Here is a 24,024-nt window from a genome sequence, read left to right as displayed (position 1 = left end):
AACGTACGTTACCATGAACGATTGATGCTTCGCAACCAGATACGTAATGAGCAACGTACGTTTATCCACACTTGTTTACCGACTGTATTTACCGTTTACAAAATAGCTACCTGTGAATCACGTCAGTTTTCGAAAACCGTAAAATCATGTTTTTTCCGTCACACCATTTTAGATTTTCCCGACGCCGTGGAAGGAATCTAATAATATAATAGTGGGACCATCGGCATCCATTTAAGCTTGTTATGTTATTTGATTAAAGCTAACTCTTCAGTGTCAACTGAACGCGCCTTAAAAGCACTCGAAAGCGCAAACATAAACTTCCTCGTATATCATTATTTATCGCTTCTCAACTTATTGTATATACTTGTTAATATCACTATAAGCTATTGTTAATGTTTTGGGTCGAAGAATATGCGATTGAAAATATGTTCTCATTTTATCGTGTAATATCCAGATATTGAATCTGCCGATATGACATTGGTGAATAGCCGGATGGCCTGGTCGACTTCCTGCCTAATATGATCGACTTCAGTATTATAAGTTTACGTGTTTTTCTTTTATGGCCTATGGCGTGTTTGTTTTCGAAAATCTTATCGACAGCGGATGTAGGCACTTTTACGAACTTTTTTCGTTGCATCACGGACGCTTGTGAATTTTTGAAAAATTCTTTCAATATTATTTCCATCGATAATGAGTTGCGGTTGAGATTAGATGTTAGTCCCATTGCCGACATGTACGATCATTTAGATTTTAGACGATTACAAAAAGTGGCGTTTTTACCACAGATTATAGATTTACATACTTTCCTGATATAATAAGTACACTACGAAGGTTATTTTCGTGTTGATGGCATGATAGCCAGGTGCTTAGTTTTAGTGCCAGCTATTGAAACAGTAAGAAACGTTTTGATTCATGTTGATGCTGCGTTGTTGTACCAGTATCAGAAAAATCTACTCAGACAGACGTAGCACAATTTTGATTTCTAAATTACATAATTTTGCGTGCTGCGTAGAATTACGCAATAGTGGCAGCGCAGGATACTTTTACGACCAAGCGTAATAGCATAGTTCACCTAATTGTCAATATGAGTTTAGTTACATCAAGTGCAGCATTCTCACTATAGTTGTAGTTTGTACTCAAGTTAGGCTTTCTAATCCCAAAAGAATGACAAATTTTATTGGCGCAAGGCGTGTCAGCCAAGCTTAATTAGATATTCTGGTTGCAGTCTTGAACTCACTTGTCCCTTGTACCATAAATAGCGTGAAATTTTGCAAGAAAAAAGTTCTTGTTCGTCTGTCGAATTGCTCTAGTAGCTCTTCTCATAGACGGAAAGTGAAGCAGACACGTTTGAACTTGAGAATTATGATGAGTTTAAATAATGGTTTTAAACCATTTATAATCCTTGTGGAACTTGTTGCATGCTTGTATCAGATTTTGCTTTAAAACTGCTGTAATGGAATGATTTGAATTTGCCTTAATTGCTCTCACTGGTGACAAAAACCAATGAATAATTGAAGAATATAGGATCGTAGAAAACGCAGGTAACGATTTCATTTTTACCTTTGCGCAATTTACGACTTTACGTCTCTCTAGCAAATTTGTGTTTTTAAGTTATGCAACTTTCATGGAGCTGTTTGTGCTTATTACAGTTCTTGGTATTTAGAACTTCTATTCTGGCGCCCAAAATGTAAGTTGTAGTTAGGTTGTAGAGCTTCACATAGGCTTGATTAGTCGGGCTAGTATATTAGAAACACTAGAATCCAGCTGGCTAGCAATGTATAAATATGTGTATGGGGCTAAGCTATTACTTAAATGGCACTTTAACGTGTGTAATACACTCAATTTTTATATAAGCAACTGTAGAGACCTCATTTCGAAAGAATAAGAATAAGAAACTCTGGTGTTGGTTCGACATACGTTAAGAAACTTTTTTCGTTTGTTATTTGCGCAGTGTTTGTTGCGCGGGTTTTAAATACGACATGTATAAAATTGTCTTACTATGTTCATAAGTTTGCAGTAAACACCAAAGGACGTGAATGGGAATCAACTGAATGTAGCTAATTTGGCTTTAATTTGGTGGACTTTGATTAAAAAAATTTCATACTGTATCTTGACAATAATTCAAAAAGCTCTGTGAAAAACTTTAATATGAAATTTGTGCCTAAAACTAGCAGCCAAGTAACTAAACGCTTTAACACAAAGTTTTTTTTAATAAAAGATATGTGTTTTGTGTTGTTAATTGTTACGCTTTTTGTAGTTTTTATGCTTTAGAATAGTAAAGCCCTTTTTCTGTAGACAACGAAGCTGCCATTGATGGGCTGATAGTTAGTGACAACTTTGCAAGCTTTACTGCTGTGATACAGCAAATTAACTTTATAGCCTAGGTTATTATTGTTATTATTATAGAATAATTATTATTATTTATCAATTATAACAATGCAAACCATCGCGTTTAAAGTTAACGATGGCGTGCTATGGTAGGGCGACACAAGATAATAAAGAGAATAAAAACGAGGAAGAGGAGGAGAAACCGCTGTCATTCGCAGATCGTCTTACTTTCTTTAACCAGCTTGTTTCAAAAGCACCACCAAGTCCAGCACGAAGTAAGACCCTTTGCATAAACATGCTCAAAAGGGGTTACCTTTTTAACCCCCCCTGTCATTCGTGTTTTGTAACATTAATTGATACATTATTGTAGAATCTTCCGGAAGGTCCCGGAATTCATTGAAACGCTTCCAAACCCAGCCAGTAGATCGCGAAACCTTAGAAGAAGCTCAGAAGCAATACCAGGAAAAGAAAGAAGATCTATCACATGTAAGGCATGGTTTTTCTGCATAACATTGTTATATTACATATGTCTATATTTATTGTATCGGTTTTGGAACAAAGTTTCACGACGTTTTCTCTTTTGTCAAAATGTAGTTTACTAATATGCGTGCTTTACAGCTAAAAAAATCGTCCTCGATCACTGAGCTCGCTGAGGAAGACAGTGAGCAACAAAAAGACATTTCATCTACAACTGAAATTCCAACTGCTCGGCCCACTCGATTATCGATTGACAGTTATCCCGCCATCAGAGAACGTATTTCAGTCGGGGAAGTTCCCGAAGATGAGACATTAAAAGCTCTGTCGAGTGAAAACGAAAAAAAAGTTGGAAAATTATCCCCAGTTGTTACGTAAGTATTGGACAAATTTCAATGCATAATCCTATACGGAATTTACAATCTAGTTCAAAATTGTATACTATAACACAGTGCATTGTGGAATGATAGTTTTATACAACTACATTTCATAACGAAATAATATTTTCTCTGGTAATGATACTATTTTCGATTTTCAGCATTTAATTTTTTAATTCTTATTTTAATCAGGAGGAAATTTAGCCAGGATAAAAGCGAAATTCCGCCTTCCCCATCGTCGCGGAGACGTTCAAGAAGTCCGGACGTTCGTCCACTCTCCTCAGAGTAAGACTTGTCCGCACTCTGTCTGACTTGCTTTGCAATCACTAACACTTTCCTTTGTTTTCACTGACTTGACTCTTCCTTGATTGGTTTTTGTCGAAACTTATTACAGGCGAAGAATCTCAGACTGCTCTTCTGTGTCCTTGTGCTCAAGTGAAGGCTCAGACATGGGCAAGAACAGAGAAACCGAAATCAAAGCAACTGGTTCGATTCATGACAGGTGTGATCTAAGATCATGAAATTCAAAAAAATTCCGAAAATTCAGTAAATGAGAGTGAATTTTAACCTTGAAGTATGTTTTGAGTTTTCTGTTAAGTAATGCGTTTGATTTTGAAAAGTTGATATCTTTTTCTACTTAGATTGAAACGGCTCAACAAGAACCAGGAGGAAGGATGGAAGAAGAGAATAAAAGAAGAAAGGAAGACTGTCAAGTCATCACTGGGGGATCGGATGGTGCTGCTCCAGGAAAACGAAGAGAAATGGAAGGTAAAATAATAAGATTTCAGAAATTGAATTCAAGTCACGGTAATTCAAGAATAAATCAAGAAGCCAAAACATCGTATTATAGAGTTTTGTTATTTTCTTCATTTTGAAAAATATTTGATTAGTTATCGGTAGTTCTCAATTGGTTGGTAACTAAACATGTATGACAAGTTAATATTTTTAAATTTTCAAATAATTTTTTGCAGAAAAATAAACAGTCCGATCCCAAAGAGGTCCGAGCATCAGCGGTGAGTAAAGCTGGAATCAGCGATCGCCTCAACTCAATCATGTCCAACTCAGAGAACTGGAAGAATAAAACAGGACAACAGAACGATGCCTCGCAGTTCACTGTTCAGGCAAAGATCGCGAAGAAGGGTAACATTTTTGTTTTAATTTAATGTTTGTCAAAATATTATGATAATTCGAAGTTGTTAGGAACATTTCAGTATTCAGTTGGTATCTGTTTTATGAAACAATTATTAAACAGAATAAGCTAAGAAGTAAACGTTAATATTAATTACACATCAAAAATAATCACTCGAATGTTAATGCTGTAGACGGGCAGAAGTTGATTCCCATTGTTCCATCACCATCCATGAGGAGGAGAGTCCTCCCTGTGCCTGTTGTCGAGCAGCCGGCGGTTACCATCGATGACGTCAAACATGACGCACCAGGCTTGAACAAATTGTCTGAGGTGTTGAAACTTTCACAGAAAGGTCTTGAACCAGAAGTGATTAAGGTTAGTAATAGAGATTATTTCTGATTTGGTAGAATTTTAATATTTTCTGGTGTTCGGACCTGAAAAGTAACCATTGAGATTTGATAGCTGTCTGTTTACTTTAGTCTGGATGCTCTCTGCACTGTTTAACATTTATCCTAATACTTTTACTTTGCCGTTTTCTTGTCAATCACGAACAGACGACTGAAGAGTCAACTACTGAAATACCTGATCTTGTGGATGAAGATTTCAAGAACTTTTTTGCCTCTGAAATTGAACCTCTGAAGCTAAATGGAGATGCAAATGGACACTTTGATCCGGAAGAATCTGAATCTCATGAAGTCCTGGAATGGTTAGATGACGAGGAAACTCACCACAACAAAGTAAAACAAATCAACCCTCATACCATTTCCTGTAAAATAGCTACGGGGCTTAGGTTATTTGAAAAATTGTTGGTTTTAAATTTTAGCGGAATGCGGTATTGAATGACATCGGTCGTTTGAAAGCGAGCGTTAAAAGGAACACAACTCGGAACAAACGATCCACTCGAAATCCTGTCAAAGCTCTCGCTGCACGAGCAGATATAAAGGTAAACGCTATCTCCAGTCCAGGTTCAACTCACTGTTTTAACTTAACATTAAGTCCAGTTGACTTGGCAAATTGTAATATGCTTAACAGCACTTTTTGACAAAAAATCTTCTGTTCAGCAATCATACACCGAGCAACGGTCAAACGTGACCAAGCTTGAGCAGCAGAGGATTGCGAGCAAGTTTGGCCACGGAGCCAACTTCACAGCTGCAGCACTGGCAGGTCTTGCTAATAAAGCTGACTTTAGCAAGGTATAAAAATTTCCCTGCTGACAGTCAATGTTTTAACATATTAAGTGTATGTAGTTCCGCCTCAGTTACCTTGCTTTGAACATCATGTTATTTGCGTTTTCGACTTTTCTATTTTAAGGTGAGTCTGCGAAGCACCAAGAAACAGCCAGCATTTACCGCCGGTGATCTGCAGCCCTGGAAAGATAAAATGTTGCTTAGGTTTGTCAAAACCTTGTTATAAGAAATAACAGTAGTTACGCACTGCCGTACTGACTAACAGCTGCCGCCTGCGTGAAAGTTAATTTCGGTAGATGCATATTTTGACAATATTCTTGGTTCCTTCGCAGAGTGAAAGGGCGCCGACATGTTCAAACAAGACTTGTCGAGCCCGTCAGTAAATCCTTGAACAGCGGTGACGCGTTTCTTCTCATTCTGCCTGACAAACTATTTGCTTGGTTTGGCGAATTCAGCAACGTTATAGAGAAAGCAAAAGTACAGGTTTGTATCGATATTTGAGTATCCAAATACACGTCGCATTGGTTTTTGCTGAAAGGGTCATAGAAGTTAAAATTTCGGTTCGCGAATACCTTTATCTTAGCTGTTAAGAAGTATTCGAACGATCTTTATTTTTTAACTCCAGGAAATTGCTGACTACATCATCCACAAAGGTGATCTCGGAAGCAAAGCAACATCACTTACCACAATTAACGAAGAAGCTTCGTCCAAAGTCACGGCGAGAGAATTTTGGAATTATCTTGGTGGCAAGTAAGACCGCCTATGACGTGGATATTGTTCGTCCTTTATTTGCCGATGTTGAAACCATCCCAATGTTTTCTTTCAGGTCAGAGTATGATCCATCCGGCGGAACTGACGAGGATGAATTGTTTGAAGTCAACGCAGAAGCCACTATAAAGACGTATAAGCTGGAGGTAGTGCCACTTACATTATCGTTCAGAACTTCATTGGTTTCTTAACAACTAACTATCACAGTTTACGTAGATAACTGTCAGTAGTTGTTACAAACCTGCCAATCACACATTTCGAAAATAGTAAAATAACAGCGGTATGTTGAAGATCTTTTACCTATGTTTTGAAGGATTCCAAACTTGTTCCATACAAACAATCGTGGGGCAAGTTACCCACCATGGGACAGCTTGCGACAACTGACACTTACGTCTTCGATTTTGGCGCCGAGATGTACATTTGGCAAGGAAAAGAGGTGGGGAGGGATTTGTTGTTTAGTTCACTGATTAATTATTATCATTTAGTGATGACTTGTACAAATTTGTCAAATCACTAATTATAAAATTAGTCGTGTTTAATACTTTTATCAGCAAAGTAACTTGCAGGTCTAGTAATATAATAAGAATATAGATATGTCAAATACTTTCTCCTTTGTCCGCAACTTTAGGTTTCGTTCGAAAATCGCCAGCTAGCCGTGAAACTTTCCCGTGCTTTGTGGGATCAAGGTTACGACTACACTGAGCTCGGTTTTTGCCCATTTGTCTCTTCTCACCAAAGCGAAACCAACCTTAAGGGATCAAGACCTGAATGGGGCTTGTTTGCAAGGTAAAGATTTTCTTATTGTCATATACCTTACTACAAACCGAATGAAAATTTATCAACCTGCAAACTCACAAACCTTCACCTTTACCAGGGTCAACGAAAATCTGGAAACTGCCCTGGTGCAAGAAAAATTTGAAGATTGGTCGAACATCCATCGTGAAATCGGTGACAATGAAGAAGTTTTGAAAGAAACGTCGAGAGGACATATCGCGTCTGAGATGAAAATCAAGGTAACATGATTTCCGATGTAAAACATTCCATAAACACTAAACACAAATAACTGGACATTTTAACTCATATTTTACGAAAATTCGTCAGCTGCGACTACTGAAGACATGAAGATTTCTTTTATATTTATATTTAATCAATGATTTTATTTTATGCGTCAGACCAATATGCAACCTGACCTGACACCTTGCGATATACAAGTAATGCGAAAAGAACATGCTGAACCCTTGCCGCTTGTCTTAGAAGGTAAAAACTAATTCAAACTAAGTTTTAATTGCTATGTAACTAAGCTAAAGAATCGTTTTATCAACAGGTCACAATATTAGAAAGGGTCACGGTCATATATACGATGACGACGGTAGAGGCTTATTGGTGGTCACCAGCTCTGTAAGTGTCTGGCATGCTACAGACAAAGCCATGGAGCCCCTTGATGACGAAAACAAAGGAGTTTTCCACAGGTAAAAGGCGACAGATAAACGACGGCTTTTGATAGTTATTGCTGATCCATTAACCAGAACGATTAATGTGGAATTCAAATTAAGGTTTTGCGTTACTTTTGTGATATGTGATATATGAACGTGATATTTCAAACAGTTTTGTAAAATTTTGGGTTGTATTGCTTTGAAACAAGCAGTGTCAAATGCTTTGTTATTGCAAACTCTTGTTTTACAGGGGTGGAACATACGTCGTTAGATGGCGCTATGTAGTATCAAGTACAGGGCGGTGGTCAGCTGAGAAATCGAAGACAACCGGAGATTTGAAGAGCGTTCCAAACGGCCGGGAACGAACTGCTTACTTCTTATGGACCGGCCGTGACTCGACTGTGAACGAAAAAGGAGCATCTGCACTTATGGCCACCGAAATAGACAAAGAAGTCGGGCAACAGGTACATACTTTTAAACTCTCCTTGAATACTAAGACCTACACTTTGTCCGTAGACAACGCGCACAACGATAAACTATCCCTAGCTTACATTCGGCGAAAAATGTTTCAGCAATCGAAACTCTAACACAATAGAAATCGTGATTGGAAACTACGGTTTTCAACTCATACTTTACCATTTTTCTTTTTATGTAAAGATCATTGTATCAGAAAGCAAAGAACCTCCAGCTATACGCCAGTGTTTCAACGGCGGCATGATAGTCATGGATGGGAAGAAGGGATCCAGGGAAGGATTCTATAGGTAGGTGCTTGCTTTTAACACATTAGCAACATATTTATTATTTAAGTATATAAAAGCCGTACATTTCATCACAATTCTCTTCCAGCTGGAAGTTATACAGCGTACGAGGAACAAGCGAAGAGGAAGTCGCCCTCCACCAGGTATACTCAGACTTGTATCCGCTTTCTGTTATTGTAGTAGATACATTGTATATTTAAAAATATCGTAAAGAGCAAATTTTGGTCATTAAACACAACTGTTATCATGCTCAAAGGTTCCATGTACATCTGCGTCTCTCAGATCGCGAGGATCATTTGTGGCACTGAGTGCTCGAACTGCAAACATTGCCGTATGGCATGGCTGCAAGTCGCCTGCTAATGTTAGGAAAATAGCAGAGCACGCTGCAGAACAGGTACATTTTCAGCTCTATTTTAAACGTCTGTTGTGTTAGAAATTCAAAGTCTTTATTAAACTTTGAACGCTCTGGACTCAGCATGTTGTGAGTTATATTCAGACATGTTGCTTATACTCATTGTTTTCAAACGAGTGACGACTCAAAACAGACTAGGTCTATAGGGAGAACTTTATATCTTATTCTGGCCTATGCTTTCCGCAGCTGAAAGAGCAGAAAAAGCCTTGCCTTGGATTCCGACTAACTTGTAAGTCGGTGAATGTGAGCACATGCGAGGAAGGGAAAGAAAACGACCACATTCACGAAGGTTAGTTGAACAAAAAAATGCAGACAGCAAAACTGTTTTCGGTTATCCGGAAGTTTATTCCCATCGGAATTGATTAAATCTCATCGCAGTCGTTATTGTTTTGCAATCCCGGACTAGAAATCGAAACCTATTACCTGCTACTACTATCAGCATAGTGGTCCCGTTTCTTGTAATTTTATATCATCAAATCTTGACGTTTCACTTCGTAACATTACAACGTATAATTTACAGCACTTGGTCGTATACGGCGCAGCAAATATTTGGACTTGCTCGACGCGAAATCAAAACTAGAATCGAGCAATTTACCCCGTGCGTGGAATCTACTTTCTTCAGCCGACAAATTCGTTGCCCGAGAGCTCCATCCATTGGACGATACGTTCGACGAAAGCGAAGAGAGACTCTCCTGCTTCCCATATGTGCAAGAGCAGTTGAACGATTTGGATAAACCTGGTAGATACTTTGGTATAATTAACATTGCGATTAGTTGAAGAAAAGTTGTTTAACTGCACGAAATCGACAACACCAAGACAGTCCGACACGACAAACTGTAACTATACAATGGTCTTGAGTCTTGACTCTTCATACAACTGGTGACAATTCTTCGCCCCGTAAGTCACATAGTCGTATGTCTTGCAGCTCAGCAAGTAATGCATTTTCCTTGATGTATTGCTGATCATGTTATTTTTACGTTTCGACGTTAACTGCTTGGCATAGAAGTAAGGCAACAATACGAATGCGGAAATAAAAACTATGCTACATACAAACCGGTTATCAATTATTCTGCGAGATACTGCGAACTGTGAAATGTAGCTATTTACTTTTATTAAAAGGCTTTTATTTAAAAAAGTTTTTATTAAAATCTTGTATTAGCTTTGGTACTTGTCGAAAGCTGTGAAGGCGTGTACTTATGGCAAGGGTTACCCGGTGAAGAACTGAAAGGTTCAGCTAAACGACAAACTGACATAAACAGACGACTTGCAATGGAAACCACCGTTAACTATTGTAAAGGTACGTAACCTGCATTCGAATGTATTGTAATTTCCTAGTTGCTTGATACTGTCGTGCTACTGAGAGCAACAGGAAAGCAAATCTTTGAAATAGACATTAGTCTTGTCAAATGCACGCTGTGAAACTATTTTCTAACACATACATAATTGTTAAACTGTGAATATCAATTAATTATTCCTGAACCGCACCATTGTGCAACGTTGCATTGACAGAATACCGAACCGCTTGTACTCCTACTCTTATCAACGAGCAGCATGAGCCGTTAGAGTTTATAAATGCATTTCCAAGCTGGAAAGATCCTGAAGCAAAGATCCCGTTCGAAGAAAAGGTGATTATGAAAAGAAAAATCGACTTGCTTTATTTTAAGTGTCTGCTCTACGACATACCTGTAAGGACGTGCGTAATATTTTACATTTTCTCTTCCTTTTTTTTATAGCGAGCGAAGAAGCCTCTCCCAATCAAAGACGCCCTGGCCACCTTCACTAGATTGACCTATACTTTGGAGGAGTTACGCGCCTCCCCGCTCCCAGAAGGCGTTGATCCGAATCATTTGGAAACTTATCTCTCCGCCAAAGATTTTATTGATCTTTTTGAAATATCCAAAGAGGAATTTTACGGTTTACCTCCATGGAAGCAACAAAATCTCAGAAAAGAGAAAGAGTTATTTTAGTCACGTTGCTTGCCATTTCTCTCTCCAGAAAAAAGCTAACTGTTGCATTGTAACTGGCTTGCGTAGAATTTACTGTTTTTCGTTTCTCTTTGCACCTTTTGTTGCATATAGGCCTGCTGTACAGCGTTAATCCTCACTACTGCCGTTCATTGTTCCTCCATCAGTCCCATCACAGCATGCAGTTCCCAAAAGACTGGTTTAATGCTATCTAAACATACAACTTGTCGGCCATTTTAACATATTGTCGTCGTCACTATTGTTGCTTTTGCAACTTAGAATTGGACTTCAATTGTTCTCTTATAGGAAAATGTTTTCTTTTCTTTGTTTAGCACTTTCGTAATATTTGCTGTAATACATTACAGTATGTTTGTGCAAGTTGGCCTTGTTGATGCTGGATAATGGTTATTACTGTAATTGTTTGAATGTGTTTTGTTTGCACTAAAGTTGGTAAGGGCATCGCAGCGTTTCTATTTAGTAACTTTGACTTTACAAGATTCTTGGTGTGAGTCATGCATCAACCCTTTCAGTGCCTATTACGTATATCTCCACTGCGCTATATTTAGTTGACGTCAATGTCATTTATCCGACATGGAATGGACATCTGATATAAATGCTCATTTATTTCTTGATCCCTGAACATCAGGGAGCCAAAAACTGCCTTAAAGCCACTTTTGTTCTTGACAGTTTTGTTCTTTCTTGCACTTCATGAGAAATACCATTTGCTTTTAGGACAATACTTGTTGTGAGGGTATATGACAACTTTTCTAGTTAATACTCAGCAGTCTCTGGAGTTTAACCTTCAGTAGGAATGCTTTCTTGTTCAATATGATCAAGACGACTTATAAAATCTGTTATGTACATTGTGCCAGTGTTGCTGAGCGCAATATTCGACGGAATTTTGATAAGTCTGAAAAACAACGGTGTAAATCTCGAGACTCTACTGTAAGTATATTTTCGTATTTTTACGTTGTTAACGGACAGTTATTTTGTGCAATCATTGAAAGCTAGTTTAGTTGTTGCACATAACTGTTACTTGGACTTGGTGATTTGCATACTGTTTGCTGCATTCTATATATTCTGCCTTGTACTGTGCGATTACCAATAAAGTATTTTTCAAAACCTGAACCATGAATTCTCATCGTCATGCGGAAAATGTCACATCGTCTGTCTCAGTACACAATTCGCGTGTATTGGCGGCATAAGCAAAAAAGTACACTAGAGATACATCGTATACAAATGCAGTCAAAAGGCATTGGTTAATGTATCATACAAATGCTAATAAAATGGGCAAAGAAACGCAACATGTACTGTGTCTTAAACCACTAAAATGAATAAAAATTATAACACTTCACTACATACTCCATTACACATCACTTGTCGATGATAAACTGTCCAGATAAATATGTTGTAATAAGAATACACACGCAACTGCAGAAAGAAAAATAGTAATAACTTCTAAATACAGTACAGTATATAAAATTGTAAAGCAAAAAAGCGTCATACAATCACGACAGTGATTTACCAATACATAAAGTTGCTGGTATAGTTACAGCCCAAAAGTAAAATATATGAGTTCGTAACAAATAAATAATGGTATCGTTGAAAGTTTTCCAACTTTTTTGTGAAGTCTATGAGAAATTAACACCAAACACAAACAAAAAATGTTTCATGTTTCAGAATCATGATTGAACTGAGTTAAAGGTATTTCTTGTTCATTTCGACATTCTTTTTTTCTAGATAAATGCAACTAAGTTAAGACAATAAAATCAATTTTAACCTCAATATTTCATGTGCACAGTACACACCGGTTTCACAAATAAATTGCACAAAAGTCCTCACTTTTTTCTGCAACAACAGCAAAAACACTTCTTAACACATGTCCATACAGGATCATTTTTTGGATTTCGGTGTGATAGATACGCAACTATAATAAAAGCTAAAAATACTGGTCCAACTCCAACGTAGAACAACCACGAGTAGTGAGCCTGCACAGATAAATAAGTCCAAATATAAAGGTTGCTGCTGTATATTCACTTCAAACGTCACAATATGCTCACTTTACTTTTTCATACAATAAACATTTGCTCACTTTTCTAAATATTATGTCGACCAGAATGCTTAGTGGAAGTGTTAGGCTCAGAGACATGGTACCTATCAGTGAAGTGGTGGCCATGCATCCCCTGTTTCAAGAATATACTTTACTTCCATTCACAACACTCAAAAACCAATAACATTTCGAACACAAATATCCTTACCAAAGCCACAAAAGCTCAGAAATCACAGTTCCTATAAGCCCATTTATAACTAACACAATTGCTGGGTATTTGTCTGGCAGCTGAAATTTTTCAATAGAAAGGTAATGCAATGCCACCATCCCTGGCCACAACAATGAGAAGGAAAAGAGTCCAACAAAACCTTTTTCAAAACAAAGCAATGTTTCAGGAATGCATATCTTACGGTATATTGTATGGAAATATTCCAATAACACAATGACAACGGACATACCGAAAAACATCGGAACACTTAGCTGACCCTCTGGACCTACTGACTTTTTGAGGAAGACAAGGTACAGAGCATAACAAAATGCTCCAAGAAGAGACCACATTGCACCAGAGACCACGTTGTCTGAGGTTACAAGTTTTTCGGGATCAGAATCTTCCGCACCTAACGTCACCAGAACAACTCCACCAAATCTAAAAATGATTTAAAGTCAAAAGTCCTTCAAGAAAAATAAGATTTGTGCTACTGGCTAAAAAACTTACGATACTAAAACAGCAAGAAACTTAGATAAGGTCATCTTGTCAATAGGGCCCGCGGGAAACATGGCAGCAAGAATTAAGGTAAATATTCCAGATGTTGATGACAGTATGTTAACCACTGCAACTTCGGCAACAGCTAATGCCTCTTGGTATGAAACATTGCCCAAAAAAAACTAAACAAAATATTTGTTTTAATTTGTTTGCTGTAGCAGTGTATACAGTAGGCTTCTATTGGTTTACCACAATGCCCTGGCTTAGGTAGTTGAACAAAAAGTTTATGTTATTTACACACAGTATTGCTACCCGCTCAGTTAAGTCTAGGAAAGCAAATAAAGAACACAAGCAGATAAAGGGTGTAAGTTACAAAGAAATGGCGATTTAAAGAATGCATGTTACGGTGCACTAGCGCAGTGCTGTATGTTACAATCACACAAACAGTCTACCACCATGAATAGGATAGAAGACGTCATGTTCAATTTTCCTTTTTATAAAAACGACATCACACTGATTGCAGTTAAAAAAATATCTTACAATTGCAGTAAATATGAAGCTTATTCTGATAACTTGCGGCAGAGTTAAATTTCCTTTTTTAACTTTGCTTAAAAACTTGGCACGTAAAGCAGCAGCGTAATTCATTCGAGCAATCTGAGCTTCATCTGTATCTGCGAAATATAACTTATCACTTGACCATAATACCATCATTAAGTCAGGCTGGTAAAGAACAAAAACAGATAAAAATCTTATAAGTATTGCCACAGAGTCTAGTATATTTAAACATTTTGATTAATTACCTTCAAGATGTTTCACTTCCATAAGATGGTTAAACTTGACATGATTACCCTGGATTGGGGACTTGCATTTCTCACTGTCACTGCAACTTTCCCGTTCTGAAGCAGAAGGAATTTTGGCAGGAACATAAATCGACTCACTCTACAAAGCGTATGTATTTAATTAAGCTCGAAGGTTGACACCCAAAAAATACAAACATACCACAAACTGGCAACAGATACAAGCATACAAACTTTAATGTGAATAACTACCAGTGAATTTCTTGATGAGTATTCCCCATCATCAGTGTCCTCAGTGTCGGTTTCACCAACCTGATAATAATATAACAAAAACGCTAAAATATAACATATTACACCGGTAATACCTAGGACAGAATATAAAGTTTCAGATGTTGTTACCGGCTGGTATTGTCCAGGATAATCATCACAGGCACAGCTGATGCACTTCCGCCTCCACGGTGCATAGAATATGAATCCCAACAAATATATGGAGAACATGGATGTTTTAATGTAGGTGCTCATGTAGGGCTTGTCATACTTAAAGTCTTTGAACAAATACTACAAAAACACAATAAAAGACAGTTTAAATTTTTCTTAGTTAAAGTCAGGTTTATGATGAACTATTACATTATTTTAAAGTATATATCAACACACAGATATCACAATAATGTAAATTGAAAGCATAGAAGTACCCTTGATGCTTCAGATGAAGAAACCCATATGACATCAACTAAAAGTAGGGCTATAATTCCAAATGCAAATTTTGTATTCTTTTTCTGCTTTGCAATTAATGGCTGTTTTACAGCTTGATTATTTATATTAGCACTGTCACCTTCGTCATTCATATTTCTTAAGAAACATGATAAACCTGAATTTGAGCAAATCAATATACTGTTTACTGTAGGTTGTTACAAACAACATCATAATTTTAGTATAAAATTTTCTAAAATTAAATCTGAACTTATAGGCAGTGACACACAAAAATATATGCAAAGCATTTGAATACACCTTATGGTTTTGCACAGTTTAATTATGATTTTGTTTTAAACATACTATATATATATAATATTTGAACATCTTAATTCAATATTGCATCAGCCCTATCTTAAATAAAGTTATACTGAATTATATTGTCAAAAGCACAGTTGAGTAATATTACTATTTATTACAATTACAGGAACTATTACAGGAACAATTATAGGAACTATTTATTACAATTACAGTGCTCATAATAAAAAGCTTCAAAAACAAAATTACGTTACATTACTTGCATAATCCAAAACAGGAATGTAAATATAGAAGAGCATGAATGTAAAACTAAAATGAATGTCAACTGGATATTGACACACACAAGTATGGGTGTTGGCTTTTGCTGTAATAAAAGGTTGTACTATAGCTACTTAATAACATAATTTTTAAAATCTGAACCTCTCAGGCTGAACCTCTAATCAAAATGTGTTTACTAAATAGTCCCACATTAAAGCAATCAAAGTGCTTTTATTATATACTTAAGTTGTCTTACATCATAGATATTTCATGCAAAATGCCTAATAAGACAAACAAAATGCTTGCTGGGGATAAAACGTGCCGAAGTAATCAGATTGTCGAACAACAAAACGTCGAATTAATATATAAATTCAAAATCTGAATTACAGAATATAAAAATGTACAAAATTTTGTCAGGACAGACAAAAATGTGACAAATTAAAAAAAACGAATTAGGCAAGTTCTACTGTATACACTGCATGATATAGTCATAAAAAAAGTAAACCTGGTTTCTCATAAATCACCAAGAGACAGTATTTTACAATGCCGTGTCCTGGGGCATATCTTCCATCAGAGTTTCACCCCAAAGCTTGGCTAAGCCATCTGGATCAGGCCCAGTACCATCAAGATATGGTGGCAAAATTGAAGGATCAATAAACTCATGAATTCCCTTGAAATTAGTTCCATGAAGATGAATACGATCCAATAGCTTCTTTTTCAAGAAGGGTCTAACTATCGCCATAATGACATCATAAAATGTGCCTTCATTAACCACATGAGATTCTTTGTATCGCATTGGCATAGCTTCCTGCCACACTTTTGTCATCTTCCCCAAAGCCAACGGTGATATTTTAGTAAAAAATGTCATATTAAAGTTTTCTAAATCTTTAATAGTAGCAATGCCATTAATCTGAATTGCTTCATCCTCTAGCAATTTTTCCATTGAAAAAACACCATAAGCCATAAAATCATAAATGTCCATATCCTTGTCAATCAAGCCATGTCTTGACAACATAACAGCAGCTCCATTTTTAGCAACTCCAGGTAACATCATCATCACTTCTTTCTCAATAATAGGAGTAAGAACAGCTGGGTTGTTCACTTTTCCAAAAACTTCCTTGAATTCTTTTTTCACATTGTGATAGTTTTGCAATACGGTCAAAGCTTTTTTTTGATTAAACTTTTTCGCTCTCAAAAATCTAAGAAAAAATTCATCATCCTCCCGAACCAGAGGTCCAAACTTTTCTGCATCATAATTGTTTCTTAATTCGTCAATAGCTTGAAGGCGCTTCTCATTGTCACGTGGCTCATTCAACTCTTTGACAGCTTTTTCAAGTAGCTCTGGGCTCAGTGTGCATTCATATCTTTTGATACAAGACATTTTAAATGCTTATACTGTAGTTAGATATACAAACTACAGAATTAGCTTACACCTAGCTTGTAGTGCAGCCAAATTTTAGAGTACCGTACATTATCAGTCTACTTTATTACGGATAGAAAAGTTTATTAAAAAAGTTTCTAGTCAATTCTGAAGTTACAATTCATATCAACACTGCATGTTATTGTGTTGTCAAATGTAATATGAGTATTAGTTACTATTAGATGTCAAGGGGGATTGTGTGTTGCAAAAGCAAAGCCCGACTATCTGACATAAAAAATATTTGTGATTGTGCAAAAGATTTGTTGTAATATCCCAATATAAGTGAGTAGTTTGGCAGTAGGCACAATCTTTTATGTAGAAGTACCAGTATACAGACTTCAAAATTTTTTTTAAGTGGTATACAACTAGTGTTGCATGTAAACTGTTATTTATACATTTACCTAATTTATATACCATACAGTCATAACTTTGCTTGCAGCAAAGAAAACTTATATCACAACTTGTGCATGCTTTACAAATAAAAATTTGTGTTTCTTTTCAGTGTTTAGTAAATTGGAATCGCAAAGTTTCGTTTTTGTACAATGACTGCCACTATAATTTTATCAGAAAAAAAACTTTTCTGTAGCAATGTAGAATTTTTTTAAGAAATGTTAGGCCTATCCTTGGGTTGTCTTATTAACGCAAGGTAAAAATAAAAGAGAGAGAGAATTTATTTTGCTCATCAAATCAGACCTAATAAACAAATTACAGAAATTAGCAAACATTAATTGTTGCTTAGCGTGGGGCGGCTGAAGAACTTGTGGTCATCGAAGTCTATTCTATATCAATCAAAGTCTATTCCCATATTCTATGACAAATCAAACTAAAAAGGCTTTCCTATAGCCTATTTGCATAAAATAAATATTATAATAATAAAAGGTACAAAATAAATAGCCTATATATAACGAATGTTACAAGAACATTCACCTCAATAGCACTTCACCTGCAGCAATTAAGATCTCAAATGTTTAGTAAACGATAGCAAAGCGCTTTTGGAAAACATCAGCTTCCTGTGCAACAATCGTTCTTCTGATTATGATGATGGTGCCTGTCAAAATCACAAATCAGCTACTGCATGACGTCACCAATGGCTGGGTGCTATATCCGCCATCAAGCGCAGGGTGCTACTAAAACCAGCAGGCTACAATTGGTGACATCACGAAAAAACTTTGGTATGTGTTCATTAAAAAAGTGCTACGAAGTCAGAGTGATTGAGTAGCTGATTACTGATTTGGAGAAGCAGCCTGGTCGTAATCAAAAGAAAGGTTGTTTTAGTTGTACAGCAGTCTGATGTTTTCCAATAGCATCCTTTTATCGTTTACAACTTGATTAGCAGGCTCCTGTAGGTAATGTGAAACGCTAGGCTACTGTTGTATTGTATTGTTCATTATTCGCCATTGACTGTGTGAAGCGAAAAAATAAACACCAGGGTGTGATTGCTCTAGTAGAACTTCGTTATTGAATGCTCCTGAAAACTGGACAGCTTATTGTTTGTTTATATGAAGGGGTTTTCATTCATTCACTTTTGCCTTAAATGTGGAAGCAAAATTGTGCTGACGGTGGTGGTTGTTGTCGCAAACATATAAACTATAATAGGGGGGCAGTACCGCGGTACTATAGTGTCGAATTACTGTACCGCTGTACTTGTTTAGTACCGATACCGGTACCGTCGGTACTTTTGAAAAAAAGTGATGAATCTCTGTATCGAATTACTTATTTCAAGAAATTTCAGTCGGTCCCGGTACCCGGTACTTTTCATGTGATTATTTCAAAATTTTAACAAGTATGTTTTCAAATATACATGTTAATTAATCTTTATTACTAATTTTAGCAACTGTTGATCTTTTTTAATCGAGAAACGTCAAGTAAAATTGCGAACGATGAACGTCACATATGTTTTAACCTGAAGTAACCTTTACCGCGGCCGCAAATATTGCATTTGCTGTAGCATCTTTTACAAAAAAAAATACCGAATAGTATTTTTTTAAATAATACCGAATACTCGAACCGTCTGTACATTTTTTGCTAAGTATCGGTACCGTTACGACGGTACTTTCAAAGTACCGACTGCCCACCTCTGTAAACAATACTGAAATAGCGATGAAATTTACCACAATTCAGTCAGGCAAATGGAACCGACCTGTGTTTTGTTTGGTACGTAAACATAAATTAACCTATCCTCACCTACATAACCAAGACCAATTTTAAAAAATATTATATTTCAAAAATTAATGCACGCTTTTCTTGAAATTCACATGAGCCACTCTCTCTGTTGAAAAACTAAACAGCTGTTGATTATGTGACCAACAGCAGCCTGTCAGTGACTGAGCAGCAAGCAGTAGCAGGCTGTTTTTAACAATAGCGCCCGCTCTTTTGTTTACGACCCTCATCGATGGTAGAGATGAGTGCTTTTGGTGAGACCAGGTGGCCAGGAGCGGCAAGCGCGAGATAAAAGTAGCAAGTTCAGTTCATTTGGGGTCATCATCTCTGTATCGACTGGACTCGCCTGGCAACACTGCAGACCGAATGATTGAAAAATATGAAGCGCAACTTATAACTTTTTTGAAAAAAGCATGTGTTTCTCGTGGAGGCAATGACATTGTGTTTGAACATCTTAACTAAATGAATCAGTACCAACGTTATGAAGTTACAGAGTTATAGACTAAGCACTTAGCCAAGTTTAAATCTGCAAAGATTGTGCCTACTTAGTCTGCACTGTCTTAGTAGATTTCAATACCATACCAAGAGGATGGTGCCAAAAAAACTACCAGTAGGCTACCCTGTCTGCGTGTTGAGTTGTTGGTAATGCTTGCTCCTGTTCAGTAGCCTAGTCCTGATAAACAGATTCCGAATTATGATAATATTTAAATTTGAAAACCAAATAAATGTGTTTATCGCAACTTGCATAAAGGATTGTGAAACCAAATTATAATGTTTGATATATAATTATAATGCTTAATCTTTACAAATGCAAATTTTCCTTGAAAACTAAAAAAAGTCTTTGACTTTTAGCATTATGAGCTACCAGCTGGACTGCAGAGTATGGCCACTTTCAGCAAGATCTTAGGTGCAACAAACAATTAAAAATGACAAGTGTGGTGTGTAAAGATCCTCGGACACAATGAAAGTTTGACTTATTCAGACTTTAAATCAAGTGCACAAAAGTTCTGTCCAAGTCATTAAGTGCTAAATAATGCGCTATAAGACCGGCACTGAAGCTCATGAGAAGCAGTCCGAGTTCAAGTATGCCAAGCTCTGTGGCCTGGGCTATCAGTACACTGCAATCTGTTTCTTTAAATGCTTCATGTGTGTCCAACAGTGGTTGAATTTAAAAATTGCTGAAAATCCTCATTAATTGTTTTATAAATACAAGTAATATAGCCTAAATTATGGCAGAAATTGATCGACCTTGGGACGATGCCACAATTGCCTCTGAGCAAGTTGGGAAGAAAGACGTTATCCAATTCCTTCAAGCAAATGCTGCTCAGCGATTTTTAGCCGATCAGAAGTTGCAGGGTAGTTTGAAGAATGTCGTGAAAACTTCCAAAAAGGATAATCTTGTAAAGGCATACAATGAAATGTTTGCCAAGAAAGCTTTCAAGGGATCAGAATACGATGTACCAATGGAAAATGTTTCAACTGCAACTGCTGCTTTGACTTTGGGTGAAAAGAAACAAAAAAAAGTTGAAGAAATTGAAGTTGAAATTCCAAGATACAAGAAGACTGTTTTAAAAAAGGGGGACAAAGCAAATTTTCCAAAGAGGGGTGATAAAGTTGTTTGCTACTATGTAGGAAAATTGGCAGATGGCACTGTGTTTGATAGTCTACAACCAGGATCTAAGCGTAAAAAAAACCAGCCTCTGTCTTTCAAGGTAGGAAAAGGCAATGTGATTAAAGGATGGGATGAAGCTTTGCTAACCATGAGTGTTGGAGAAAAGGCAGAAATTGTTATTGAACCTGAATGGGCTTACGGTAGGCATGGTAAACCGGAAGCTAAAATTCCTTCAAATGCTACACTAACTTTTGAAGTTGACTTGCTTCGTATTGATTAATTGAACATTGATTTTTGCGAAATCATAATGTGCACTGCCAATCTTATAAGTCTTGCTCTGAAAATTGCAGTTTTTATGTAGTGCTTTATATGATACTTTTGTTAAAGTGTGTCAGTTTAAAGCAGTTTGCATTCTGCTAATCTACTTGCTGAGTTTTTAACCAGGCTATAATAACTTGTGGTGGACCATAAAATTATGCAAACATCAAAGTGTCTCAAACTTTAGTATATCATGGTTTAGAACATTTCCTGGCAATAATATTATCTTCACTCGGTGGTGGTAAATGTTGGTCAAAACTCTTTCTGTCTCATTGTTTTAGGCAAGAGAAGTAATGTTGCAAGAGTTAGCGACAATTGCAATCAATCAGGATAATTTAGTATCCTTAACATTTTAAATACTTAATATATCATTTTGCAGCCAGTTAATCCGAAATTCCCAAATACTATGTGATATTTATGATGACGTGGCCTTGTGACTAGAACATCAGCCTTACATGCGGCAGGTCTAGTGTTCGCCTCCAGGGCAGGTTGTACCAAGACTCAAAATTGGCGCGCATACAGTTGGAGCAAGACATGCAATGCATAAAGCTACCAGTTGATTAGCCACCTGCTATAGCTTTGTCTATGTGGTCTCAACACAGATAGTCATAGGAATTTTGACTTCAAACGATGTTTTATTATGCGTTAAGTGCAGAATAAGGAAAATATATATATACTAATATGTGTCATTTAATCAATCAAATCAAAATCTCCATCGCTCTGTGAAAAACAGACAATTTGTTTTAAAGCAGTGAATAATTACAAAGTAATGCATATATGTCTTTAAATAAAATATAGATACGACAATGGTACTGGGACGGGAAAACTTGAGTGAGCATCTGTCATTACAATAGCTGCAAGGCATAAACGTTAAAGTTTTGTGCATCAGGAAAAAGGTGGTTAAAAGTAAATCTTATATTGTTATCATTAAAGTTTCCAAAAAATTGAGAAACATGTATGATTTATAATCGACCTATGGACGGTGTATGATGCAGTTTTCGACAATTTGTTTTAAATATTTACCTACAGATATAGATTTGTACATTTCTACCATAACACCTGAATATGCAATTCTCCTACAGTAAGACAAGTAAAATGTAACTAGCTTTTTAATGTTAACTAAGTCATTCAAACATGAATTCACAGAAAAGGAACTAATTTCAACGAGGATTTTTGCTATATACACACCTTACATTCAAAGAGCATACTTGTCATTTTAAATTTTTCTACAAAGCAGTGTCCTTGGTCCAGTCTTCGGTTAGTTTCTCAATCCACCACTTTCCTGTACTTTCACCATCTGGACCTGTTCCACCTAACTCTGGTGGTAAGACTGCTTGGTCGACAAACTCATGGAGACTATTTATTTTAGAACCATGAGTGTGAATGCGGTCAATAATCTTCTGCTTGAGAAAAGGTTTAAATAAGGCAAGTATAATATCGTAAACCTTTCCTTCGTTCAGGATATGAACTGCCTTAAAACGAAGCGGCATTGCATCCTGCCATATTGAATTCATGCGAGCTAGTGCAATTGGTGATATTTTGAACAGCATGCTAATACTGAAGTGCTCCAAATCTTCAACAGATGCCAAACCATTAATTTGACATGCCTCACTTTCCAACATCTTCTCAATGGTCAAAACACTGTATGCCATAAGGTCATAGATATCAATTTCTCTATCGAGCATACCTGGCCGGTACCACATAATGCCAGCTCCATCCTTAGCTTGGCCTTGAAATGTTAATATAACATGGCTATTGATGAGAGGCTCCAACACTGCTGGATTGTGAACTTTGTCAAATATTTGATGAAATTCTTTTTTAACTGAATGATAGTTCTGTAGAACTGTTAACGCTTTTTTCTGGTTGAACTTTTTGGCTCTCAGAAAGCGAAGTATAAAACCATCATCATCTCTGATCAATGGACCATATTTCTCTGCATTGTAACTGTTTTTCAATTCATCGATAGCTTTGAGACGTTCAGCATTGTCACGAGGCTCATGTAATTCAGTGACAGCTTTTTCCAGAAGCTCTGGGCTTAATGTGCATTCATATCTAGTTGTCATTTTAATTTTAAGTGAACTGCATAAGAAACACAGTAATAAATTACTAGCAAAACACACTTAAATGTATCACAAAAAAAGCTAATTATCTATCCAGGCATAAAGAAAAATATATAATCACACAAAGCTTAATTACCAAAAGCAGGCTGTGGCTTTCAGTACACAAATATATATATATATTAGAAACAACCATTTGCTACATGGAAATTATTTGAAAACAGACACAGTTTGCTAAAATTTGAAGAAATAGTTACCACCAACAAAACGGCATTATACAAACAATATGCATAGTTAAACTGGAAATAGGAATTTCATAAAGCACTATGATTTATTTTGCATGGCTTTATTAATTAATACAAAAAACAAACTTTTAGTATTTTTTCATCCAATGTTTGTTTAATCTGCAAAAGCTCCATACATTTAAAACTTCATTCTTGATATTAGAATATTATAATTCATGCAGTAATATATATATAAGGTTGTATTGCATAGTATATATAATATAGTTTAATTAATCCAAACATAACAACAACCACAGTTCATATTTATTTGTCCTAGCTAGGGTTGGATTATCCGGATAACGGTTAACCGATTAACCGCAGTTTTTTTTTCTATCTGATATCCGGATATAATTCTGCCGGTTAACCGGCTAAAAGAGTATCGTTGCTAATGCGTTTTACACTTTTTAGTAAGTTTGAACATTCTTTGTTACGTAGAGGCTGACTCCCGCTGAGCGCAATTAAACCTTTGTTCACACTTCTATTGTCTTATACTTTCAACTACGGTACTCGTAAAATGCACCAGTGAA

General features: G+C 36.4%; 5 protein-coding genes across 6 annotated transcripts in view; 2 read left to right on the top strand and 3 right to left on the bottom strand.

Annotated features, from left to right (window-relative positions):
• The window catches only part of LOC143469860 (uncharacterized), a 32,973-nt gene extending 21,015 nt beyond the window's left edge, over positions 1-11,958 (top strand). For both annotated transcript variants that reach the window (XM_076967720.1, XM_076967719.1), the window contains 29 exons: positions 2,482-2,603; positions 2,699-2,814; positions 2,947-3,176; positions 3,372-3,464; positions 3,574-3,681; positions 3,821-3,947; positions 4,151-4,319; positions 4,502-4,683; positions 4,863-5,045; positions 5,132-5,251; positions 5,370-5,501; positions 5,620-5,699; positions 5,828-5,978; positions 6,121-6,245; positions 6,322-6,409; positions 6,577-6,699; positions 6,892-7,049; positions 7,138-7,276; positions 7,436-7,520; positions 7,588-7,732; positions 7,947-8,160; positions 8,354-8,457; positions 8,543-8,597; positions 8,711-8,848; positions 9,053-9,155; positions 9,387-9,605; positions 10,026-10,163; positions 10,376-10,491; positions 10,600-11,958. In XM_076967720.1, the coding sequence (XP_076823835.1) occupies positions 2,482-2,603; positions 2,699-2,814; positions 2,947-3,176; positions 3,372-3,464; positions 3,574-3,681; positions 3,821-3,947; positions 4,151-4,319; positions 4,502-4,683; positions 4,863-5,045; positions 5,132-5,251; positions 5,370-5,501; positions 5,620-5,699; positions 5,828-5,978; positions 6,121-6,245; positions 6,322-6,409; positions 6,577-6,699; positions 6,892-7,049; positions 7,138-7,276; positions 7,436-7,520; positions 7,588-7,732; positions 7,947-8,160; positions 8,354-8,457; positions 8,543-8,597; positions 8,711-8,848; positions 9,053-9,155; positions 9,387-9,605; positions 10,026-10,163; positions 10,376-10,491; positions 10,600-10,833 (3,997 nt within the window). In that variant the 3' untranslated portion in view covers positions 10,834-11,958. The remainder of the gene's footprint in view (positions 1-2,481; positions 2,604-2,698; positions 2,815-2,946; positions 3,177-3,371; positions 3,465-3,573; positions 3,682-3,820; positions 3,948-4,150; positions 4,320-4,501; positions 4,684-4,862; positions 5,046-5,131; positions 5,252-5,369; positions 5,502-5,619; positions 5,700-5,827; positions 5,979-6,120; positions 6,246-6,321; positions 6,410-6,576; positions 6,700-6,891; positions 7,050-7,137; positions 7,277-7,435; positions 7,521-7,587; positions 7,733-7,946; positions 8,161-8,353; positions 8,458-8,542; positions 8,598-8,710; positions 8,849-9,052; positions 9,156-9,386; positions 9,606-10,025; positions 10,164-10,375; positions 10,492-10,599) is intronic.
• A 42-nt stretch (positions 11,959-12,000) lies between these two features.
• LOC143469863 (solute carrier family 35 member F5-like) lies at positions 12,001-15,561 on the bottom strand. Its single transcript, XM_076967723.1, has 11 exons — positions 15,073-15,561; positions 14,780-14,938; positions 14,633-14,692; positions 14,384-14,522; positions 14,124-14,254; positions 13,596-13,765; positions 13,339-13,526; positions 13,089-13,248; positions 12,923-13,013; positions 12,673-12,818; positions 12,001-12,566 (listed from the first exon to the last, which is right to left on the bottom strand). The coding sequence occupies exons 1-11, from the start codon at positions 15,223-15,225 to the stop codon at positions 12,500-12,502; spliced, it is 1,464 nt and encodes a 487-aa protein (XP_076823838.1). The 5' UTR covers positions 15,226-15,561; the 3' UTR covers positions 12,001-12,499.
• A 38-nt stretch (positions 15,562-15,599) lies between these two features.
• LOC143469866 (alpha-tocopherol transfer protein-like) lies at positions 15,600-17,232 on the bottom strand. The gene has a single exon (XM_076967729.1). It carries the CDS (start codon positions 17,025-17,027, stop codon positions 16,185-16,187), a length of 843 nt encoding a protein of 280 aa, XP_076823844.1. The 5' UTR covers positions 17,028-17,232; the 3' UTR covers positions 15,600-16,184.
• A 2,313-nt stretch (positions 17,233-19,545) lies between these two features.
• LOC143468161 (peptidyl-prolyl cis-trans isomerase FKBP3-like) lies at positions 19,546-21,417 on the top strand. Its single transcript, XM_076965180.1, has one exon. It carries the CDS (start codon positions 20,456-20,458, stop codon positions 21,116-21,118), a length of 663 nt encoding a protein of 220 aa, XP_076821295.1. The 5' UTR covers positions 19,546-20,455; the 3' UTR covers positions 21,119-21,417.
• A 354-nt stretch (positions 21,418-21,771) lies between these two features.
• On the bottom strand, positions 21,772-23,626 carry LOC143468157 (alpha-tocopherol transfer protein-like). The gene has a single exon (XM_076965177.1). The coding sequence runs from the start codon at positions 23,217-23,219 to the stop codon at positions 22,383-22,385; it is 837 nt and encodes a 278-aa protein (XP_076821292.1). The 5' UTR covers positions 23,220-23,626; the 3' UTR covers positions 21,772-22,382.
• Positions 23,627-24,024: the final 398 nt, after the last annotated feature.

The sequence above is a fragment of the Clavelina lepadiformis genome, chromosome 8, assembly GCF_947623445.1.
Source record: "Clavelina lepadiformis chromosome 8, kaClaLepa1.1, whole genome shotgun sequence".
NCBI classification, from domain to species: Eukaryota; Metazoa; Chordata; class Ascidiacea; order Aplousobranchia; family Clavelinidae; genus Clavelina; species Clavelina lepadiformis.
Note: the sequence above shows the minus strand (reverse complement) of the source record. Positions and strands in the feature narration are given on the sequence as shown.

Excerpts from the sequence above, each read along its gene's own strand:
- LOC143469866 (XM_076967729.1), bottom strand. The coding sequence starts at position 17,027 with ATGTCTTGTATCAAAAGATATGAATGCACACTGAGCCCAGAGCTACTT.
- LOC143468161 (XM_076965180.1), top strand. The coding sequence starts at position 20,456 with ATGGCAGAAATTGATCGACCTTGGGACGATGCCACAATTGCCTCTGAG.
- LOC143469863 (XM_076967723.1), bottom strand. The coding sequence starts at position 15,225 with ATGAATGACGAAGGTGACAGTGCTAATATAAATAATCAAGCTGTAAAA. Across the intron at positions 13,014-13,088 it reads TCTGAGCTTTTGTGGCTTTG|GGGATGCATGGCCACCACTT; the intron begins GTAAGGATATTT and ends TTCTTGAAACAG. Across the intron at positions 12,567-12,672 it reads TGCTGTTGTTGCAGAAAAAA|AAAAAAAGAATGTCGAAATG; the intron begins GTGAGGACTTTT and ends GCATTTATCTAG.
- LOC143468157 (XM_076965177.1), bottom strand. The coding sequence starts at position 23,219 with ATGACAACTAGATATGAATGCACATTAAGCCCAGAGCTTCTGGAAAAA.